This window comes from Diceros bicornis, chromosome 33, assembly GCF_020826845.1.
Source record: "Diceros bicornis minor isolate mBicDic1 chromosome 33, mDicBic1.mat.cur, whole genome shotgun sequence".
NCBI classification, from domain to species: Eukaryota; Metazoa; Chordata; class Mammalia; order Perissodactyla; family Rhinocerotidae; genus Diceros; species Diceros bicornis.
The window spans coordinates 31,354,913-31,375,295 of NC_080772.1; the positions used below are offsets into that span (position 1 = coordinate 31,354,913).

The 20,383-nt window shown below is 47.0% G+C and overlaps 1 protein-coding gene across 1 annotated transcript in view; it reads right to left on the reverse strand.

The window, feature by feature from the left end:
* ZNF704 (zinc finger protein 704) overlaps positions 1-20,383 on the reverse strand; it is a 198,308-nt gene that overhangs the window by 14,502 nt on the left and 163,423 nt on the right. Inside the window, exons 4-5 of the mRNA XM_058528936.1 lie at positions 19,100-19,335; positions 4,425-4,525 (exon numbers count right to left, since the gene is read on the reverse strand). Of these exons, the coding sequence (XP_058384919.1) occupies positions 4,425-4,525; positions 19,100-19,335 (337 nt within the window). The remainder of the gene's footprint in view (positions 1-4,424; positions 4,526-19,099; positions 19,336-20,383) is intronic.

Consider the following 20,383-nt stretch of genomic DNA (forward strand, 5'->3'; position numbering starts at 1 on the left):
TTATTCGAGATAGCCCTCTTTGAAGTGGATGCCTTGGCAATCAAAGGTTAAGTCAGGCACTTGAATTACAAAAAAGCAAAAAAGCAACTGTCCGGGCTTACACTACACGTCTGCCCTGAGGGAACTCAGAGTCTAGTGGGAGAGGCAGATGAGAAACCCATAAAGAAGTAGATACTTAGTATATCAGGTGGTGATAAATCCCAGGAAGAAAAATTAAGCAGCACAAGAGTATCCTCAAGCAAGGTAAGTGATGGGGGCATTATTCTGAATAGTGTTCAGAGGAAGCCTCTCGGAGGAGGTGATGTGAGCAGAGACCTGAACGAGACGAGGGAGAGGCCACGCCGGGACCGTGGGAAGAGCGCCCAGCGAGGAGCAGCACAAAGCCGTGGGGCGGGCAGGCTCGGTGTTCTCCCAGAAGGGCAGAGAGGCCAGTGGCTGGCGCTCAGGGCCTGGGGGACACGGATGGGAGCAGAGGGAGCGAAGGCAGAGGCAGGATCGCAGAGGGCTGTGTAGCCCATGGGAATGGCTTTGGAGTTTATTCTGAATGTGATGGAAGCCACTGGGGTTTTGAGGAATCCCCGTGACTTTTTAAAAGGATCATTCTGGCTGTTGTCTGGAGAATAGAGGACAAGAGGGCAAGAGCAGGAGGGGAGCCCAGCGAGGAGGCTGGTCATCGATGACCCAGACAGGCGCTGACAGGGTTGGGCAGGGGGGTGTGGTGGAGGCGACGCAAGGTCAAATTTGGGATGTATTCTGAAGGTTAGGAGTTAGGACTTAACTCCTAAAGGTCACATCCTTTGTGCTCCCTTTGAAGTGTGTTCATTTTATTTAATGCACTTGAATTACTTGGTACATTTTTGTATTTTTTTTTAACCTCGGTCGCCTCCCTAAGCCTGTGATTCTCTAGGGCTGTGTCTTGTTTATCCTTGTGTCACTCCACACATATCAGGGTATCTGGCGTACGGCAGGTGCCTAGTAAATGTTGAAGGAGTGAGTGAATGAATGAATGAAGCTGATGGTGATGTAGCACAGTGATGATGACCATGAATTGTGGAGTCAGATGTCCCGGGTTCAGATCCCGACCCCTTCCAGCTGTGTGTGTGATTCTGGCGGCCCACACGGCCCTGTGCCTCAGGTTCCTCACTGATAACACGGGGATCATCATAGTGGCTGCCTGCTGGGAGGATTAAACAGATAAATAGACAGTGCTTTGAAGTGTACCTCACACATAAGAAGCACTAATGCTTATTAAATAAAAATAAGGTTGATGTTAGAAGGCCTCAATTTTTACTATCTCCAGGAAAAGAATCTTCTTGGTCCTTTCAGACTTCTCTCCCAGACATGGAAAATTATCCACAGAAACTTTCTAGACAGTTTTGAGTACAATAAAATGAAATAACTGCCCATCACAGAAACTTTCTAGACAGTTTTGAGTACAATAAAATGAAATAACTGCCCATCACCTTAGAAAACAATGATTCAGTTTGTTGATTTCTAGATACGTGGTGCATATCCAGCCACCTGGTTGTATGGGACGGCTGAGCAGAGGCCTCCGTACATCTCCCTTCCATGGGGCATCCCAAATTTCATGGACACAGCCCCCAGCAGCAGATCACGGACTTGGAATCAACTTTTTTCCCACTTACAATCCCTACATGGAAACTATAATAACTGTCCCCCCCCCCACCCCCAGCCTTTCTGTCTGGCCAGATCAGTGGCTTCTGCCAGCCTGGGTCCGCTTCCCTGAGCTCCCAGGAGGCCCGGGCGTCTGGGAGGCGTGTCTTCATGCCGTATCAGGTCTGGCCAGGCTGGGCTTTCTGACAGGCATACCATTAAAGACCCCAGAGAATGGGACGAGGAATGCACATCGGTTCTATTCCCGTCCCCACTTCCTTTCCAGTAAAGGGCAGGCCCAGTTGCTGCTGGCTGCCGAGTGCTACTAATAGACACACAGGCCCGGGGGACACGGAGCGTCCCACACGGAGATAAATCAGGATCAGCCCCTGTGCACGAGAAGGGAGTGAGATTTAAGAGAAGAGCCGTGGGCTGTTTCTACACTGCCACAGTGTGCACTGCAGCCACATCAGATGATCTGTGTTCTCCGGGCTCTGGAAGGCTCCCCTCCCCACCCTGATACACAGCCAACACTCATGACACACGTTCCATCGTCCTATAGACTCCTAACTGAGCTCAGGGATTAAGGCAAAGGCAATTTCTCTCTCCCGGTCCATGACGGAGCTCAGGCCCCAGGCTTCAGACACCCAGATCGGCCCGGAGTCCTGCTAACCCAGGCCCATTCCTGCGCAGTGGCTGGCAGGGTTGTGAACTAGAACTCACCAAGGCAATGTGAAGAGTACAGGGGAAATAGGGACTCCTAGGAAGGCAAAGACCGTGGCTGCATTGTGAATTTCACCCACCACGCAAGCACCCCGGGATCTCAGAGGAAAATTGTGTGACGCCACTCATAGTCTATAAATACACACACACGCCATGTGCTTCTGCAAGGTGCGGAATACGATTCCATTTTCTGGGCAGATGGACTTTAAAACAAACACCCTAGTCCCTGATTATAGCTTCGGGAAGTTCTTTCTAAACCTTTAAATAACTCGGAGCTATTCACACTGTGAGTGGTCCTGACAATGAGGTTTGAGAGAGACACGGCGGGATTTCCTTCCCCGAAAGCTTCAGGAACAGGGATGAGGCGTCCTGCCCTGCAGGGTTTCAGTGTGGGGTTTCTCAGAGGATGAAGGTGGACCCTCTGGCTTGAGGAACAGAAGCCCAGCCTTGCTGGGCCACACCCACAGTGCTTGGTGAGCTGTGTGCTGTGCTCTGGAAGGGTCTGGCCGTGTCCCCAAACATCAGCCCTATGGGTCAGGGAGCTAGAGCCCTGCTTTTCTCCACAGTCATTGAAGGAGCCCAACCACACAGACCAGCAAAACCGCCTCAGGACCCATTTTCATTTTCTCTTTATACCACTTTTTGTGTGTGTGTGTGAGGAAGATTGGCCCTGAGCTAACATCCATTGCTGATCTTCCTCTTTTTGCTCAAGTAAGATTGACTCTGAGCTAACCTCTGTGCCCATCTTCCTCTATTTTGTACACGGGACGCCCCCACAGCACAGTTTGATGAGCGGTGTGCAAGTCTGCACCCGGGATCTGAGCCCGAGAACCCTGGGCTGCCGAAGCGGAGCGCACGAACTTATCCACTATGTCACGGGGCCGGCCCTTTTATACCACTATTTTTTATTTATTTATTTTTTTTGTGAGGAAGATCAGCTAACATCCATGCCAATCCTCCTCTTTTTTGCTGAGGAAGACCGGCTCTGAGCTAACACCTGTGCCCATCTTCCTCCACTTTATATGGGACGCCACCACAGCATGGCCTGACAAGCAGTGCATCAGTGCGCGCCCGGGATCCGAACCCGGGCCGCCAGCAGCAGAGTGCGCGCACTTGACCGCTATGCCACGGGGCCGGCCCCATTATACCACTTTTTAAGGATGATGCACTTCCTAAATTTATCCCTTGTTGGGCAAAGTGACGGTAGTGTTGATTTCTCGACACTCATCTTGTTGAAAGGCTGCCTCTGTGTCCAGCATCTGGGGGCCTGGTCGTGCGTTTGGATCTGCCTTATGCACACTGGTTATGACCTACAGCTTCTCAAGGTCTCTTCTAAGTCCCAAATCCCTGGATAAGAATGACCCAGAGACCAAAAGTCAGGACTGCTGAACCCCACTGGCCCCCTGGTGTGGCCCCTAATCACTATGGCTCCCAAAGCTTTGTTTATCTTTCCTTAGAAAGGTTTTTATATAACACAAGGAAAAGTGGAGATTGTACAAATAAAGGGCTTATTTGAGCGACAGAAAATGCTAGAGCCAGGTCATCAGGCATCACGAGAATAGCAACAGCAGCACTGATTAACTCAGTGGTTCTTAAACCCTTTCTGGGCTGTATATGCCTTTCATGCTCAAAGTCACGCATACTCTCCATTGGGAAAATAATACACATTTACTTTTACAGACAATTTCAGGGGGTCCTACCCTAACCTAGTGTTTTACATCTTACAAATCACTCTCACATACATTTTGCTTTTGGCCCTCACACATGACCCTGCAGGGCTGATGTTATTATGAGCCTCATTTGCAGAGCGCGCTGAGGCTCAGAGCTGTGACTTGCCTAACACCACTTAGTAAGTAAATTAGGGAGACTTTACAACTTTAAATCCATGTTCGTTCCACTGTGCCATATTGGCCTATATTATCTGCAGTGGCCACCTCCATAGCGATTAGGAAGACCGTGCATGCCCAGTCTCTATTCCTGTGCTCAGGACTTTTAAGGCACAGTGTGGTGTGTAATGTCCAAGCGCAGGTGGCCCTAGGAGGCACTGGCGGAGACTCCACCAAGCTCTGGAGGGAGGGCTGCCTTACCCGAGATGAATGGTCCGGATGTGTTTCTGGATTCCTGCTGCAGTGCTCAGCACCTTCCCACAGTTCTTCCAGAGGCATTTGAACATCACCTTCATGGAGTTCTATAAAGGGAGAGAAAGTTACAGTCAAATGAAAACTAGCCCATCGATATTTTCTTTCTGCCGTCCCAAGAAATTTTTTCCTTCATTAGAAAAGTAAGAGCTTCCCATCCTCTGACTATAACTCAGCACACCATTCTAGGAGACCCCCCCCCAGCTGGGGAGGGACTTGGTGACCTCAAACATCCTCCTGCATCCCTCAAGAATCCTGCGCTCTGCTGGAATATTTAGTTCACTCTCAAAGAGGTGGTCACAGTGTCATTCAGGCGTTAAGGAAGTAACACTCACGGGGCACTTACATGTGCCAGGTGCCTTTCTAAGAGTTTATCTCATTTAATCCTAAAAAATGGATCCCATTATTATTTCCATTTTACAGATTCATAGAGAGCTTCAGTAAACGTGCCCAGTCGATGAACCAGCTTCTTGCAAAGCTGGGATACAAATCCAGGAACCACCCTCTCCACCAGGACACATTCCCATCTTCTTTTACAAAGGTCTCACTATTTTCCAGAAACAGTCCAGCAGAGCCATTGAGGGCACTGATTCTGGACTTACTTTCTCAAGTCCTCAGTTCCCTTGTTTATCAAGTAGGAACAATAACAGTACCTGTCTCATGGGGTTGTTATTATGAGGATTAAATGAAGTCACAAAAGTGAATCATTTAGCACAACACCGACAGGAGTAGTTATTCAACCAACGGCAGCTATTATGGTATTATTAGGATTATACTTCCTGGAGTGAATTTGACAGAGAATGAATTTTCTCTAGGGATGGCCCTTGTCATTGGGATGCTGTCTCTTTGCTGACTGTTCCCATGGGCATGGTGACAATCACTTCCATGTGCTCACCAAGCCCCATTTCCTTTTCCTCCTGGGCACACAGCTAGACCTCATTTCCCAGCCTCCTTTGCAGTCAAGTGGGGTCATGTGACCAATTAGGACCAATGGTATGTGGGCAGAAGTGATATACATCCCTTCTAAGGCTCATCTCTAAACTATTTCCCAATGCCACCCCCAGCCCACTCTGGGACACCCGAGGACCTAGAGGACAGCAGGACCACTAGTTCAGGGGTTCTTAACCTTTTGTTTGCCATGAACCCCTCTGGCAGTCTCATGAAACCTATGGACCCCTTCTGGGAATAATATTTTTTTAATGTTTAAAATAAAATACATAGAATTACAAAGAAAAGCAAGTATATTGAAATAAAATTATCAAAATATTAAAAATATTTTGTGATATGGAAATATATGTACTCTTTAATTAACATATTAAATAGCAAGATCATGAAGTGAGTCTAATAACTACCATAATTTCAAAGTAGTGTTAAGCATAAACGATATTTCACAATATCTGCTAAAACTGTAATGTGATATGAAAATATCTACGACTTCTAATGCTAGTTTAGTCAGAGGTGGCACTAATATTATTGTGGTTTGAAGCCTTCAATCATAATTGCAGGAAATGCTAAACTATAGAGGTTAAGAGGTTAATGACAATATCCTTTTTCCCCATCTAAGTTCCCGGACCCCCTGAATTATGTCCACCCCACTGGGGATCTGTAGACTCCAGGTTAAGAACTCCTGCACGAGGAGGAAGGAGCCTGGGTCCCTGGAGGACTGTGTGGGGCAGAGACACCCCCTGACTTCCCCCACCAACCTGACTGGATTGTGACATAAAAGCAAATAAACCTTTATGGTGTCAAGCCACTCAAGTCTGGAAACGGGTTCCAAACAGTTGCAGCAGTAATGTTCCAACAGTAAGCCTACCCTGACCAATAAACACAGTAGTGGTGACACCTTCCCTGAACGGAGGGAATTGACGTAGCTCTGTTTACAAGTCTAGTAGGATTTCTGCCATCAAGTCCTGTGGCTCCCACCATCATACGCCCGGTTCTATGAAGCAATCATTTACACATTTAGAAGATGACTCATCTGGCTATTACTGTTGGGATTAGTATCCTGATCCAGACAGCCACCGCCACCAAAGACTTTCTCTATGTTCCTCAATTGAAAAGGTACTTGGAAACTTCCAGAACTGAGGAGTGTCCTGTGTACTGGGGAATGGTCACTTTCAGCATGGCCAGTGGAGGACAGAGTGCAGCCTGCTAGAGCAGATTAGTGACAGGAGAAGGAGCCCAGCCTTCCTCTGGGCGTCATGAGCCCAGTGGCCCACCGTGTCCCCGAGGCTCTGCTCAGGTGGCCGGCATTCACGGCACAGCAACCTAGCCATTCCTGCCGCAGCTCCTGGGCATCACGGCATCCTGGTGATGCTCCCCGCTGCAATGTGCAGTACTGAACTACAAGAGCTGCAGCGACAAGGGGCAGGAGCTGAAACTGTTAGAGGATGTGAAGGGAGCTGAGAAGCAAAGACGTAATTAGGAGCCTTTAAGGTACATGATCCTGATGAGTCTGTGTTTATTCTAAGGAGACAGTTCACAATTTTCAGGCTCCCTGATCTCCTTGGGCCACTGATCTAAACACATGGGATGTAAGATGAGCCAAAGGGGGAATTTAAATCCTACTCCCGGCCCCCAAGGTTCACAGAAAGGAATCTGCTTGGTATTTTTTATTTGAAACATATAACGACTTAACAATATAAATGAACAAATCCTCACACTATGAGTGCTTTTTGCCCGTTTTTCAAACGATGAAGCTATACTATTAAAAAATATTTTCCACTTAAAGGAATTAATGACTCAAACTGAAATTACAGCCATCTGAGAGTCTGAATATGAAGTCCTGATAGATGAAAACACTTTTTGATTAATTCCAAACCTTTTTGCTGATGGTATTCTTTCATTCATTAAACTAAATAGCTATTTAGAAAGGAATATTCCAGGTGCTGGGTATAGAGAGCAAAAAAAGAAAAGAAGCTACTCTCTAGGAACTTACATTCTAGTGGGGGAGAGACGGAAGTGGTAATAAATGAGGGTTGTTTCACATATGGAAACGTTACTGGAGATGGGGGGCAGGGGCTGCGTCAGGTCAGAGAGGCCTCTAGAAGGTGACTTTTGAGCTGGGAGTTGAAGGTTGGAGGAGCCAGAGTTTTCCTGGCAGAGGAAAGAGTTAATACAAGGGCCTGAAGACGAGGAAGAGCTTGACATATCGGGGGGCCAGGAAGGATGCAAGTTTAGAGGGAAATGAGAGGGAGTGATCTGCTTGAGATGAGGCAGAGAGGGAGGGAGGGCCAGATCACACAGGGCCTTGTGGGTGAAGGCAAAGAATTTGGATTTTATTCTAAAACAAAAGAGAAGCTACTAAATGGGTTTAAGCAGAGGAGTGACATTATATGATTTAGGTTTTTAAAAAAATATCACCCTGTTTTGGGGAGAGAGCAAGAAGGTCACCAGTGTTATGTTATTGCAGCTCAGAGAAGATGGCAGCTTGGAAGAAGGTTTGGGCAGTGAGGATGGGGAAAAGCAGACACATTTAAGATATATTTTGGAGGCAGATCCAACAGTACTTGCTACTGGGTTGAATACGAGGAATGTTAACAGGAATGGTATTAAAGATGACTTCTATAGCTGGGTGAATTGTGGTTCTGTTTTGGATATGTTAATTTTGGGATACCTATTATAGATCAAGAGGAGGTGGCAAGTAGGACACTGGATATGTAGGACTGGAAAGTCAGAGCTAGAGATATAAATGTGGAATCAGGAGCTGAAGGACTACTTAAAACTTAGGTCTGGACGAGATTATCTAGGGAAAAACACAGCTAGACATGATTAGATGGCCCAGGACCCTGCAGCATCCAATATTTCCTGTTGGAGCTTGAGAAGGAGCAGTCAGAGAGAGAGAGAGAAGTAATCAAGACAGTGTGGTATTACCAGCACAAACAGAGGAGAGCGTTTCAAGAAGGAAGATGTGACCAACTGCACTGAACAAGGATTGGGAAGTATCCCATGGATTCGGTCCCATAGATTCTCAGTGTCCCAGACAAGAGCAGGTTTCATGAGCAGTGGGGACAGAAGTCAGATTACCATGGGTTGGAGAGTAAGTGGGATTTAAAGAAGTGGAGAGAGTAAATGCCAACTTTTTCAAGAAATTTGGCTGACATATGAGCAGTCAAGGGAGAGTTTGTCAAGAGGAGTGATACTAACGTGAGCTGTTACGCTGATGGGAATGACTGCAAAGTCAAGAAGGAAGTGATGACGCAGTGGAGATGTGAGGGCTAACTCCGGGAGAGGTCCTGCAGACGCCAGAGCAGACAAGCATCGGCGCCTAATGGAACAGTGCAGGTAGAAGGGCTGCCTGGGTGAAGGCAGGACGGCTCTCCGCTGGAAGAGAAGGGAAGCCAAGTGGTGGCTGTAGATGCAGTTAGTTTGCTGATTGAAAAACAGCACTCCTGTCTGAATGCTTCTGACTCTTCAGTGAGGTAGGAAGCGAGATCAAAGCTCAGGGCAAAGAGGGGAGGCTGTGTGGGAGCTTTGAGGAGACCGGAGAAGGACGAAACAGTTGCCTGAGAGAGAGAGACAGGACCAGGCAAGGCATAGGATATTTCCATATTCACGGGGGGAACAAGGATTCACAGTTACGAGACCTACCCAGTGTCGCTGGATGGTTCCTACCAATTAGTCAGATAAAGGCTCTTGTAATTAATAAAATAGCATTACATGATATATAGAGCTGAATTCCTTCTACATCATAGCAATTGTTTAAAGGCTCAAATTGCTGATTGTTTTAGGAAATGACAATCACTGGTATTTTTGTGCCATAACAAGTATTGTTTATAAGGGAGCTGTTCCCAGTCCTTGCAATAATATGTCAAGCATTTGTTTCTTAAATTGGTAAGTAGTAAAGCATGGTACTAATTATAGAAAATACATGTCAATGGTATAAGTCCTTTCCTTAGTTAGGAGGAAATAGCTGATACAGAGGTATCAACCCTCCAAAATACAACGAAGCTGACCAACATCCTCTCTAAATCCCTTGGAGAATTAGGATAACTACCAATTGCAATTGTGTAAGTATCATCTTCTTGATTACACCCACATTTTTGAGGGACCCTGCTAAGGGCGCCAAAGAAATCTGTTGCCCAAAGAAAACTAGGTAAAGGATATGAAGAAAAATGATCAGGCTGCTTCCTCCTTGCTTTTTTCTTTGGCTGGGTTTCCGAGAGGCATGCTGAGGATAGCGTAAATAGTTTTTGTCATGGTGAGCTCTTTGAGAGTAGGAACCATGACTTCTTGGCCACCTGCTACTCCAGTGCCTAACATAACATATCCATAAGTATTTGCTGTGCTGAATCTTGGGAAAGTTGTGTTTTGGAGCCCACAGCAATGAGCCACATTTGAGACATCTGAATTTATTTAAGCATTTTGGAATTCACTTAGTAAACAATCTATGTTCAAAGAATGTCAAAAAGATGATTGTTCTGTAGAATTTAAGATTTCCCAGCATGAGTACCACTTGATTATCTTACCTGGCTGTAAATTAACTTCTCAGGGGAGGTCCATGGTGACGCCCTGCATGGTGAGCACTGAATTAGAGAAGGTTTTCTCTTCACTCGCTATAGCACTTTTTTCTTCCAGACTTACACCCCCTGAAGTGGTAGCTACTTGAGGAAGGTCTAAGTTCCCCAGAAGAGAATGGAAAATCTGCGGCAGGAAAAATGATTGTCTAATTTGTAACGACTCGGGTCATTAGGATAAGCAATTGGAAGACCTTTATGTAGTGCTACATTCTAGAGGTATAGTTAGAGGAAGTTCCTGTTGATTTGCAAGGTGGTTGCAAATGCAGACGCAGAAACATAATTACATATAGTGGGGGAACCATAAGTTGTGTTCGGGGAGGGGGCACTCCCCCAACCCCTTCACAAAGGGAAAGCTCTGCTTTCTCCAATACCTCTTCTTTATGGCATTTCCTTTGAACAACACATCTCATATTTATTCTTCCATTTTAGCCCAACCTTTTAGAGCTCTGTCCTCACAATTTACTCATGCACTGATATTTGCCATCTCTAAATCTGGGGGCGAAACAAATTAAAAGCTCTGGAAATGCCTATAATCTTGACCCAATTCAACTTTTAGGGATCCATCCTAAGAAAATCATTCAAAATGTCTGCAAAGATATACGTATAAAGATATTCATCACACTGATTTTTAGACTAGCGAAAAATTAATCTCAAGGTTGACAACAGGAGATTGGTTAAATTAATTCCATATAACTAAATATTAAGGAACCTTAAAAATGAAGTTGTCAGAAAAGCTTCTCTGATGTGAAAAAACAGGTTCCCAGTGTAGAAAGGGAATTGCTAATACGTCCTATTTGCCCCTCCGGGTTCCCACAGCTCCCTTCTCCATCCTGCTCAGTGCCCTGGAGGCTGACCTTTATGCATCAAAGGCCTCCTTGCCTGCTGGTTTCTGGTTGGGTTTCGCCAATGGGAGGCACTGACCAGAGGCTGGGAGGCAGGAGGCAAGAAGAAGGCAGGAAAGTATGGATTCCCTCAGCGTCCTTTCTGCCTGGCCACAGGTGGGCAGGGACTACACTTTTACTGCAGAAGCTACCGCTTCTGTTGGTATTTCCAGAGTTTTGGTAACTCTCTGGGTTCAGGCTTAGGGGTGGTAATGTTGTTACCCCCCGGGGTACCGCACCACACCCTTCTGATTTCCCCGAACTCTGCCTACACCTTTGTAAAGAGCCTCTTCATTACTCTTCTCAATTACCCCACTTGAGTACACCACTTGCTTCCTGCTGGGACCTTGATCAATACAGGGGAAAAGTAGGTTATAAAGGAACAGGAACAACATTATCTTTTTTCTGAGGGGGGTGATATGTAATGCAAATAAAAATGTATAATGCGTAGTGGAAATAACTGGGGAGACGTATCTTATTTTTACAACAATTTCCAAATGCAAAAATTACCCTATTTTTAATTTTAAAAAGTTATTTCTTTAAAAATGGAAGTCACCCTATAATACTTGCTTGACTAATTTGGGAGAATGAAAGTATACTTAGCAGGATTTTCTCAACTTTAATGAAACCAAGTGGCTTCTCTCCACACAGGCGAAGAATGTTCTTGGGTCAAACCACGAGGCCCCTTAAATGGTCCCCTAACTACATCCAATCCTTTGTCTACACACGGACTACTCGCCGTTGCACTAAAGGAAAGCCAGCCGTGGGAAGAGGAGAACAGGGAAAAACAGCTAGATAAATAGCGCCCAGATGGCCACAGGGGCCCAAGCTTGCCCAAGGAAGCCAAACCAAGCAGAGCAGTGGCAGAGTCGCAGAGGCCAAGTCTGAACGTGCCCGTCTGTGGTTCAACCCGGGCTCCCCTCGCAGCTCCGACAGAAGTTCACAAGACTGGAATGTCCGAGGTAGAGAGAGGCCACGGTTGGTTGGGACCCACGATGTGCTAGAGTCTTCCACACATTTGCTTTATTTAACACCACAACCACCCCAGGGGGAGCCGGAGCTCCCGGCAGTTACAAAGGACTCGTGGACCCTCACACGCCCAATGTGAGATTCACAGCAGCTTCCGGGCACGCTCTTTAAAATCACCCAACTTCCGGGCTGTGGGCTACGACGTTGCAGAGAGCTTCCGGAAGATTCTTCACCTTTCAGCAGCCTCCAGACTGTCCCTGATGTCAGCTGCTCTGGGGCTACAGGGTGAGATCACTGGCCACGCTCCCCTCCCCTCCTCCCCGCCTGCCCTTCCCACGGCAAGCCTCGACCCTGGTTTTGAATCGTCTCATGCTCAGAATACATGGAGTAGCTTCTGTTTTCCTGACAGAGCCAGACTGACACACAGGACTGACAAGATGCTGCTGAAGGGCACCTCCAGATCCCAGAGCGGAAACACGGCTGGATTTTGAGGCATTATATGACGTGCCTACGGATAAGTCCAATTAAAGCTATGTTCTAGAAGGCACATGAACATCACTTCGCTGTCCAGTTGACCACACAGCTGGGGTTAATACCAAGTTGCCTTTTCTGAGGCAACTGAGAAGATCCTCATATATGTTTTATATAGGGATTAGGGTATGTGCACATATGCGTACGTGTGTGTATGCATACGTGTGTGTGTTGGGGGCGTTGCTCAGACATCCAAGCTTCCCCAGAGACAACCAAGGCCCTTGAGGGAAGGCGAGAGTGCAGTTATTCTGCCCAGGTGATCTGCTGCATTACACGTGCTTCCTCAGCCTGCCTCATGCAGGAGGAACCCAATGGCTCTTTCAGGAGCAAGAGGTCCACTCAGACCCTCAGCTGGTTCCAAAAGCCTGAGAAGTGAGCAGATGTATTTAAAAAATCAGTAACTGCCTAGAAGCTTGTGGGGACTCCAGGTCTGTCCTTGACTGGGAAGGCAGCCTTATACACGTCATCTCTCCACTTCGGGGCTTGCTTTCTTTATTTGTAAAACAAGGGGACTGAACAAGAGGAATGGTTTTAGATCTGTGAGGCGTTTGAGGTTAACGCAAAGTGATGGGTGAACTCAAATGTATACCAAGCATAGATTAAACATCTCCCACCTATATGCACTGTTTATAGATGCTGTGGTAATAAATAAAATAAAATAACAAGAAGATTTTTATAAATGGAATAACACAGAATGTATTCTTTTGCATCTGGCTTCTTTTCCTCAGCATACTGTTTTTTGAGATTCACCCACTGTTTCGCATATCTGTAGCTTGTTCCCTCTTATTGTGGGCTAGGATTCCATTGAAAGAATGTACCACAATTTGTTTATCCACTTCCTTGTTTATGGACACGTGAGTGGTTTCCAGTTTGGGATGGTAAGGAATAAAACTGCTATAAACATGTGTCTACAAGTCTTTCTGTGGAAACATGTTGTCTTATCTCTTAGGTAAACATATACGAGTAGAATTGCTGGGCAATAGAGTAAGTGTATATTTAACTTTATAAGAAACCGTCAAACTGTTTTACAATGAGTGAGAGTTCCTGTTGCCAACACTGGGTATTCTGCACACCAAAAAGTGCACACTGTATGATTCCATTCACCGGCAGTCCACGACACGCAAAATTAATCCACAGTGAAAGAAGTCAGAGAGTGGCTGCCTGTGTGCGAGGGGGCAGGGGCATCTGCCTGCAGAGGGGCACGAGGAGTCAACCTTGATTAGAGTGGTGGTTACTCAGGTGGAGAAATTAGTCCAATCTCACTGAACTGTATGCTTCAAGTGGATTCATTTTACTGTGTGGAAATTATACCTCATAAAGCTGATTTAAAATGATTTCCTCAACCACCACAAAAGCATTCCCGAATTAATAAAAATCCCTAGCGTTACGTATTTTCTCAATCAGTGGATTCTAACAGTGCAGCTCGTCTTTGAGGACATCTGTATGTTTCTAGACATGATCCAGCGTCCTCTAACTTGGAAAGGTTCAGCCCGGGAGAGGTGATTTGTGAAGCCTTTCAAGCTCCAATGCTTCGGATCCTATTTACTGCCTGGCAGATTATTCTAAGATCTTATCGTGAAATTGCCCAGATCCCACTCTTCTTTACTCTGATCCTCTCTGAGGCTGATCGGTCCCCCGGCTCTGGCCGGCGATGCTGTCACCACCGTGCCACCCGTGCGGTGTGGCCCCGAGCTGCGTTTCTCGCGCTGCCCTCCCCAGCAGTTCCCACAGACGGGCCCATTTGTGGAGCAGCAGTTCTTGCAGAAGGCACTCGCTGCTCAGAATTAGTGGGTTAGGAATTAAGTCAGCCGAGAGGCTGGCAGCATGCTTCTTCGTGAGGGCTCTACTGGTTTGTTTTCTTTTCAGAGCAGTCATTCACCATTTAAAGTGACTCACTGCTTCTTGGCCCTGGAAGACTGAAAACGCAGAGCAGAGCAAATGAGGAACTCATTGTTTACCACCGTACAACACTTCCTGAAGCACCTATGGTAACCCAGCACTGTCTTCTCTGACTTCAGATTCTCCCTGGTCCACAGATGACATGGTTTATGGTCAAGACACCTGTAAAGTAAATGAAAACGATGAAGGGTGGAATTTAGCGATTGCCTTTGAGTTGCTGCTGGTGCTCTCATATGCAGAGGCCTGAGTCAGGTTTCCTCGTGTGGCCCCCAATTCCGCCATTGTCATTGCTGCCCTCGCCCCTCACCTGATCCGTAGGCTGGCCTCTCCCATTAACCCTAAATAAGCCCAAAGTGGCCGAGGGGCCAGGAGTGTCCTGAGCTGCAGCAACACTGACACGGTTAATGTGGGGTGAGGACAGAGCATGCAGGCAAGCAGCTGCTTCTCTCCGGCCCCCGCTTCTCAAATTTCCATTCAGTCCGTCGTCAAGAGGTAAAAAGCAAAATATTAACAGCCAGCGTTTATTGCTCATATGATCCCACAACGACCCCATCAATGTAGTGCTCTCATTATCCACATTTTACAGATGAGGAAACTGAGGCTCAGAGAGGTCTAGTGACTTGCTTAAGGTCACGTTAGTCTTGGAGCTGGGGTGCTAATTCCAGAGTCTGAACTGTTTCATCCTGTTCAGGAATGGACAAATCTGGAATCTGACAGAATCAGGAATCTGACACGGAAAAAAGCACATTAATAATCAGTTGTCAGCACTTGATTCTCTAGAGGTCTTCCGGAATTGATGGTTAACTCTTGGCCTTCCACAGAATTTGTTTTCTCCCAGACCTGCAGTGGCTGTATTTAGGGTCACTGCGTCACCTGGTGGTCATGACGGGAACTGCACCTGCCCCACAGTCCGAGTCCCGGCTCGCGCTGCCTGGGTTTTCTCTGAGCATGCAGGGACTGCCAGTCAGTCTGAAATCCCAGAGGAAAAATTCTGCTGGAGCTGCACTGGACGCGGCTGGCTGGCTGATCTCCAGACTTGGAGAAAGAAGCCTTTCATTGCCCCTTCTCGCATTTCCGCCTACCTTGGCTGAAGGTCCTCTTAAGAGCTGGGGTGGGGGGGGGTGCTTCATGCAGGAAGGCCGCCCACCAGCAGGCAGCCTGGAGTTCCTCTCCCTGCCCTCGATTTCTTTCCGAACCCCCCGCACCCCACTCCCACCGTGCCGTGTAATGTTGGCGGTAGCTGCGTCCGGTTATTTTCTTTCCATGTTCTTGTCCTCTGTGGGCAGAGGGAAATGTGGATCCTTAGAATTAATTTGCCTCAAGAGTTTCCTCTTTGCCATTTCAGCCAAGCTGATCTTATCTCCACCGTATTATAAACTACACAACCTTGGGCCATTCACATAATCTCAACGAGCCTCTTCTGCAAAACGGGGATACGAATACGCCAAGGATTTTTGTGATGATTAAATGAAATGCCGCATTTAAAAGCATTTTGTAAACTGTAACGAAATACACAAATGTAGTTATTATCAGCAAACGTTTCTTCCTCACTACTGATGGCAAGAGATACTGCCTTGTCTAGGCAGCCCATCTCACATTCTCCCTCTTTACGTAAGTGGATCATGGATCAGCATAAGAGGGGAGAGGGAGGTGTCCGTGGGGGGAGGTGGGAGAAGAGATAAAGAGCTTCCATAACAAGGAGGAAGATCAGGATAACTGCTTCATCATCAGATACAGGGAATGCTACCTCCCCCTTTGTTTAAGGGCCCTGAAGTGTCTGTTACAATATTGCTACATTCCAGGACATGGAGTTTTAGGACTTACAAGCCCTTTCCACTTAAGGTCACATTTAATCTTCACGATTGTCCTAAAAGAGGTTTCATAATACCCATTGGCCTGTTTTACAGATGAAGAAGCTGATGACCAGAGAGGTGAAATGATTCTCTTCAGTTCTCAGTGTAGCAAAGCTGAGTTTCGAATGTGGATCTTTTTGGTTTCTGATCAGGTCTCCTTTATTTACCTCTTATCATGTTATCTCTTTATAACACAGATCAGGGGCTTCCAAACTTTTCTGACCATGAGCCACAGTAAGAGATACATTTTTGCACAGCACACAGCTCAGTGTACAACCGAAACAAAAGCATCAAAAAGCAATACTCACCCTGAGTATGTACAATGCACCCTATTCTGTCCTATTCCTTAAAGAGGGGCTGTTCACAGCTCATTACGTTGATTCCTAACCCACTGGTGGATTGAGACCTGCAGTTTGGAAAATACTGATCTAGAAGGTTCTCAAACATTCCCCACAGAACATGTGACCATTACAACTGCTCATGGTCTCAAGTGGCTATTATGAATCTGAGGGAATGAAGACAAAAATAAGATGAACTCAGAAAGTTCCACTACCTAGAACGTATTGTCTAATGGATTAAGCAAATTAACTTAACTCTTAGAAATCTTTGGAAATATGATTTTAAGAACTCTAAAATAATTATGTTACAGTCACTGTTTCTACCACATTGTGAGCACAGCATTTCTCACTAATAGTTATTACTGCCTCTTTATACATCAGTGTTTGCCCACCCAGTTTCCAACCTAGAAGGAAGAAGCTGCCCCTTAACCTCAGGGCATTGAGCAGTGTGCCTGATTGGTGCTCAATCAAGACTGGTTCACTTAGTAAATGAAAAAATGAATAGCAACCATTCTCACTTTCCCGTTACTCTCACTATTCAAAGAAACTTCAAGCTCAAAAGGCAACGACTTGGTCTACGCAAGATCCATGCATTAAAAATTAGTGACTGTGAGCTTCAACCTGTTGGTGTTACCCGGGGGAAGTCTAGGGTCCGCACAGAGGGAGAAGTCATAAAGAAAGAAGGATGAACGTGGTTCCTATTCGTTCATTCATTCCTACTTTCCAGCATCCTGCAGAGTGCGTCTGTGCCCTTCACATAAACGGCACTTTGTAATGAAGCTTTTTTTCTTTTCCTTTGGTGACTCGACTATCCCTGAATTTAGTTGAAGCCGATAGACCTTAAGGAGAGTCTGACCAGTGCAACCTAACCATAATGCAAGAGTGTGCATTTTGGCTCGTAGCTACATTAGCAAGGAAAGGCAGGGGTGGGCTTTCAGCAGGGCACCTTACAAGCACTGGGGGCCCTCCAGGCTGTGACAACGCCAGGCCCTGCTTGACGAGAGCCAGAACCACACACCTAGGTGACCCCAGGGAGAAAGTGTGTGCAGCCTGAAGCAACAGGACAAGACGTGCTTGTGTGTTCCCACTGATACAAGTGCCAGACTCTCTCCTCGACCAGTCAAGCAAAGACCCAGTGTCCCTGTTCACAGGATGCTGGAACAACTCCAGCTCCCCTGCACGATGGACTGGTGTGTGAAATAGCAACTCTTCACGCCACTGCCTCTGGGAAGGACAGGAGACTACATTAACACCCTGTTCTCTGTGTAGAGAGAGTGCCTGTACAACCTCCACTGTGACACGTGCTGAATGATGCTAAGAGAGATGCAGGGAGGGACAGCGTTGGAGCAATGCCATCTCTTTGTTTTCCTCTTTGAAACGAACTGGGAAAAAAAAAGGTTGCATTGCAGTCCTCAGGGTTTTACTCTGGATTTTTGTTTGTGAACAGTCGTTAATAATAAAGCTACCAATAACAATTAAAAGACATATAAAATAACAGTTTCATATTTACACGGTAATTTAAAAAATAATGTTGAAATAGTCTTCTAGATATAGCAGTAGTATTGCTTTATTCTACGAAATAGAAATGCTTTTGAAAAACTGTGAGTGAACGAAATAATTTAAATGTACGTGAAGAGGATGAAAAGAATATCAGCTTTAGGTTCAGGCAGACCTGGGTCTGAATGGCAGCTCTGGCCCTTTCTAACCTGAGTGACCGGGTGAGTTAAATGTACCATCTCCCTGATCCTCAATTTCCTCCTATCAAGATGGGAAAATGCCTACCACACAGAATTGCTGTGAGGATTAAATAAAACTGTAATCTATTAGTTTATGAAATCAATGAATTAGACTCCATTTTCACTTTTCATTTAGTAAATATACAATTTCTGGTATGTAAATAGGTACATATGTCTATATGTCCGCTTCCATGTATGTTTCACATCCAGTTTTACAAAAATAAGATTACAAATATTCCTTTTTTTTTGTTTTTAGTGAGCAAGATTAGCCCTGGGCTAACATCTGTGCCCATCTTCCTTTACTTTATATGTGGGATGCCTGCCACAGCATGGCTGGATATGTGGTCTGTAGGTCTGTGCCTGGGATCCGAACCTGTGAACCCGGGCCGCAGAAGCCGAGTGTGCAAACTTAACCACTAGGCCACCAGGCCGGCCTCCAAAATATTCTTTCGGGGCTGACTGAAGCAGAAAAAAGAAAAAGATGTTAATTACATTTTACAGGTGAAAAAATTAAGTCCCAGGAAGAGAGAGAGTTAATTACCAAACCAAGCCTGAAGTCCAATTTTTCTAACTTCCGAACAGTGGTAAGTCCTAGGATTCCTGATGTTAATTCTTACACCTGTGCAGCGACCTACAGCCAGAGGATTGGGGGGCGTCTGGACTGGCAAGAAACATACCAATACTTGAGTCATTTTGTCTTTAATCATGACCCTTCCATCATTTGGAAACGTCCAAGAACACTCGAGGGGCACCCAGGCTGTTTCTGTCTAGCCAAGGCGGCCTGGGTGGGGGAGCGCGACAGTCACGCCCCCAGGCTCAGGCCGGCCCCTCGAAGGGGACGGAGGGGACGGAGGCACGGTCCCGGAACGAAGCCCCGCCCGGCGCGGCCCCCACGCACCTTCCTCTTCCTGGGGATGGGCTCGTCGAAGAGCAGGCTGCCGGCCTCGGCCTCGTCGATGCCGTCGTCGGGCGCCGCGGGGCTGCGGAGGGCCTTGAAGCTGTCGGCTGAGAGCGGCGGCGACGGCGTGGACGGGTTGGACTGGTCGCTGGGGGCGCTCCAACTCCAGTAGCCGCTGCTGCCGCTGCTGCTCACGCCGCCGCCCTCCTTCCAGGAGCCGCTGAGCCCCTCGGTCCCTTGGCACAGACACAGCATCAGGGCCACCTCCCGCCCGCGCGCGCCCCGGGACGATGGCTGAGCCCTCGGTCCCTTGGCACAGACGCAGCATCAGGGCCACCTCCCGCCCGCGCGCGCCCCGGGGCGATGGCTGAGCCCTCGGTCCCTTGGCACAGACGCAGCATCAGGGCCACCTCCCGCCCGCGCGCGCCCCGGGGCGATGGCTGAGCCCTCGGTCCCTTGGCACAGACGCAGCATCAGGGCCACCTCCCGCCCGCGCGCGCCCCGGGGCGATGGCGAGGGGGACAGGGGGCCTTGACGCCACGCCCGGGACAGCGCCTGCAGTCCCCTCGGCCGGTTCCCACAGCGGGCGTGTGCGCTTCTATTCTATTGCATGATAGTTTGTCGATATTTAGTTATTTTACTCACATCACAGGTTTTTCTAACAGTTTCCTGATGTGTGTTGTTTTGTGCAACACTAGTTCCTTAAGATGACAGTGGAGATGATATGAAAACAAGGGAGGAGAAAAGATGTTCGCTAAATTTAGGGAGCTCTGCGTTTGCGGACTGCAGTATTTCTAAGAGGGAAATCCTTTGCAGGATTCTACCGAATTGCTTGGGCGCAGAGTTCCCTCCACCCCTACCCCCTATTTTAAGTCATTAAAAGGAATTTCTCCTAGCACTGTGATCCTTGGAATACGTTTATAGAAAAAGTTAGCCAAAGATTTAAGAATCTAAGAGAAATAATAATTTCTGGATAGTTACCTAATGCCATTTACCATGCTGCTTATTATAACATAATAGTACCTTACATTTGACAGGTGTTTTACATCTTACAAAGCTCATTCACACAATCTCATGCATTCTCACAACATGTGTCTCTCAGAGTAAGGATTATCATGCCTGTTTTACAGATGATGACCCCGAGGCACCAGGAGGTTAGGTGACTTGTCACGTGGGCTGGGGACACAAGCCCTGGTCTACCAGGTGGCCCTCTTTCTCCTGCAGTGCATGCAGGCCCTGTGCTGAGTCTCCTCCTTCATCTCCAGCAAAGCTGAGCTCAGAGAA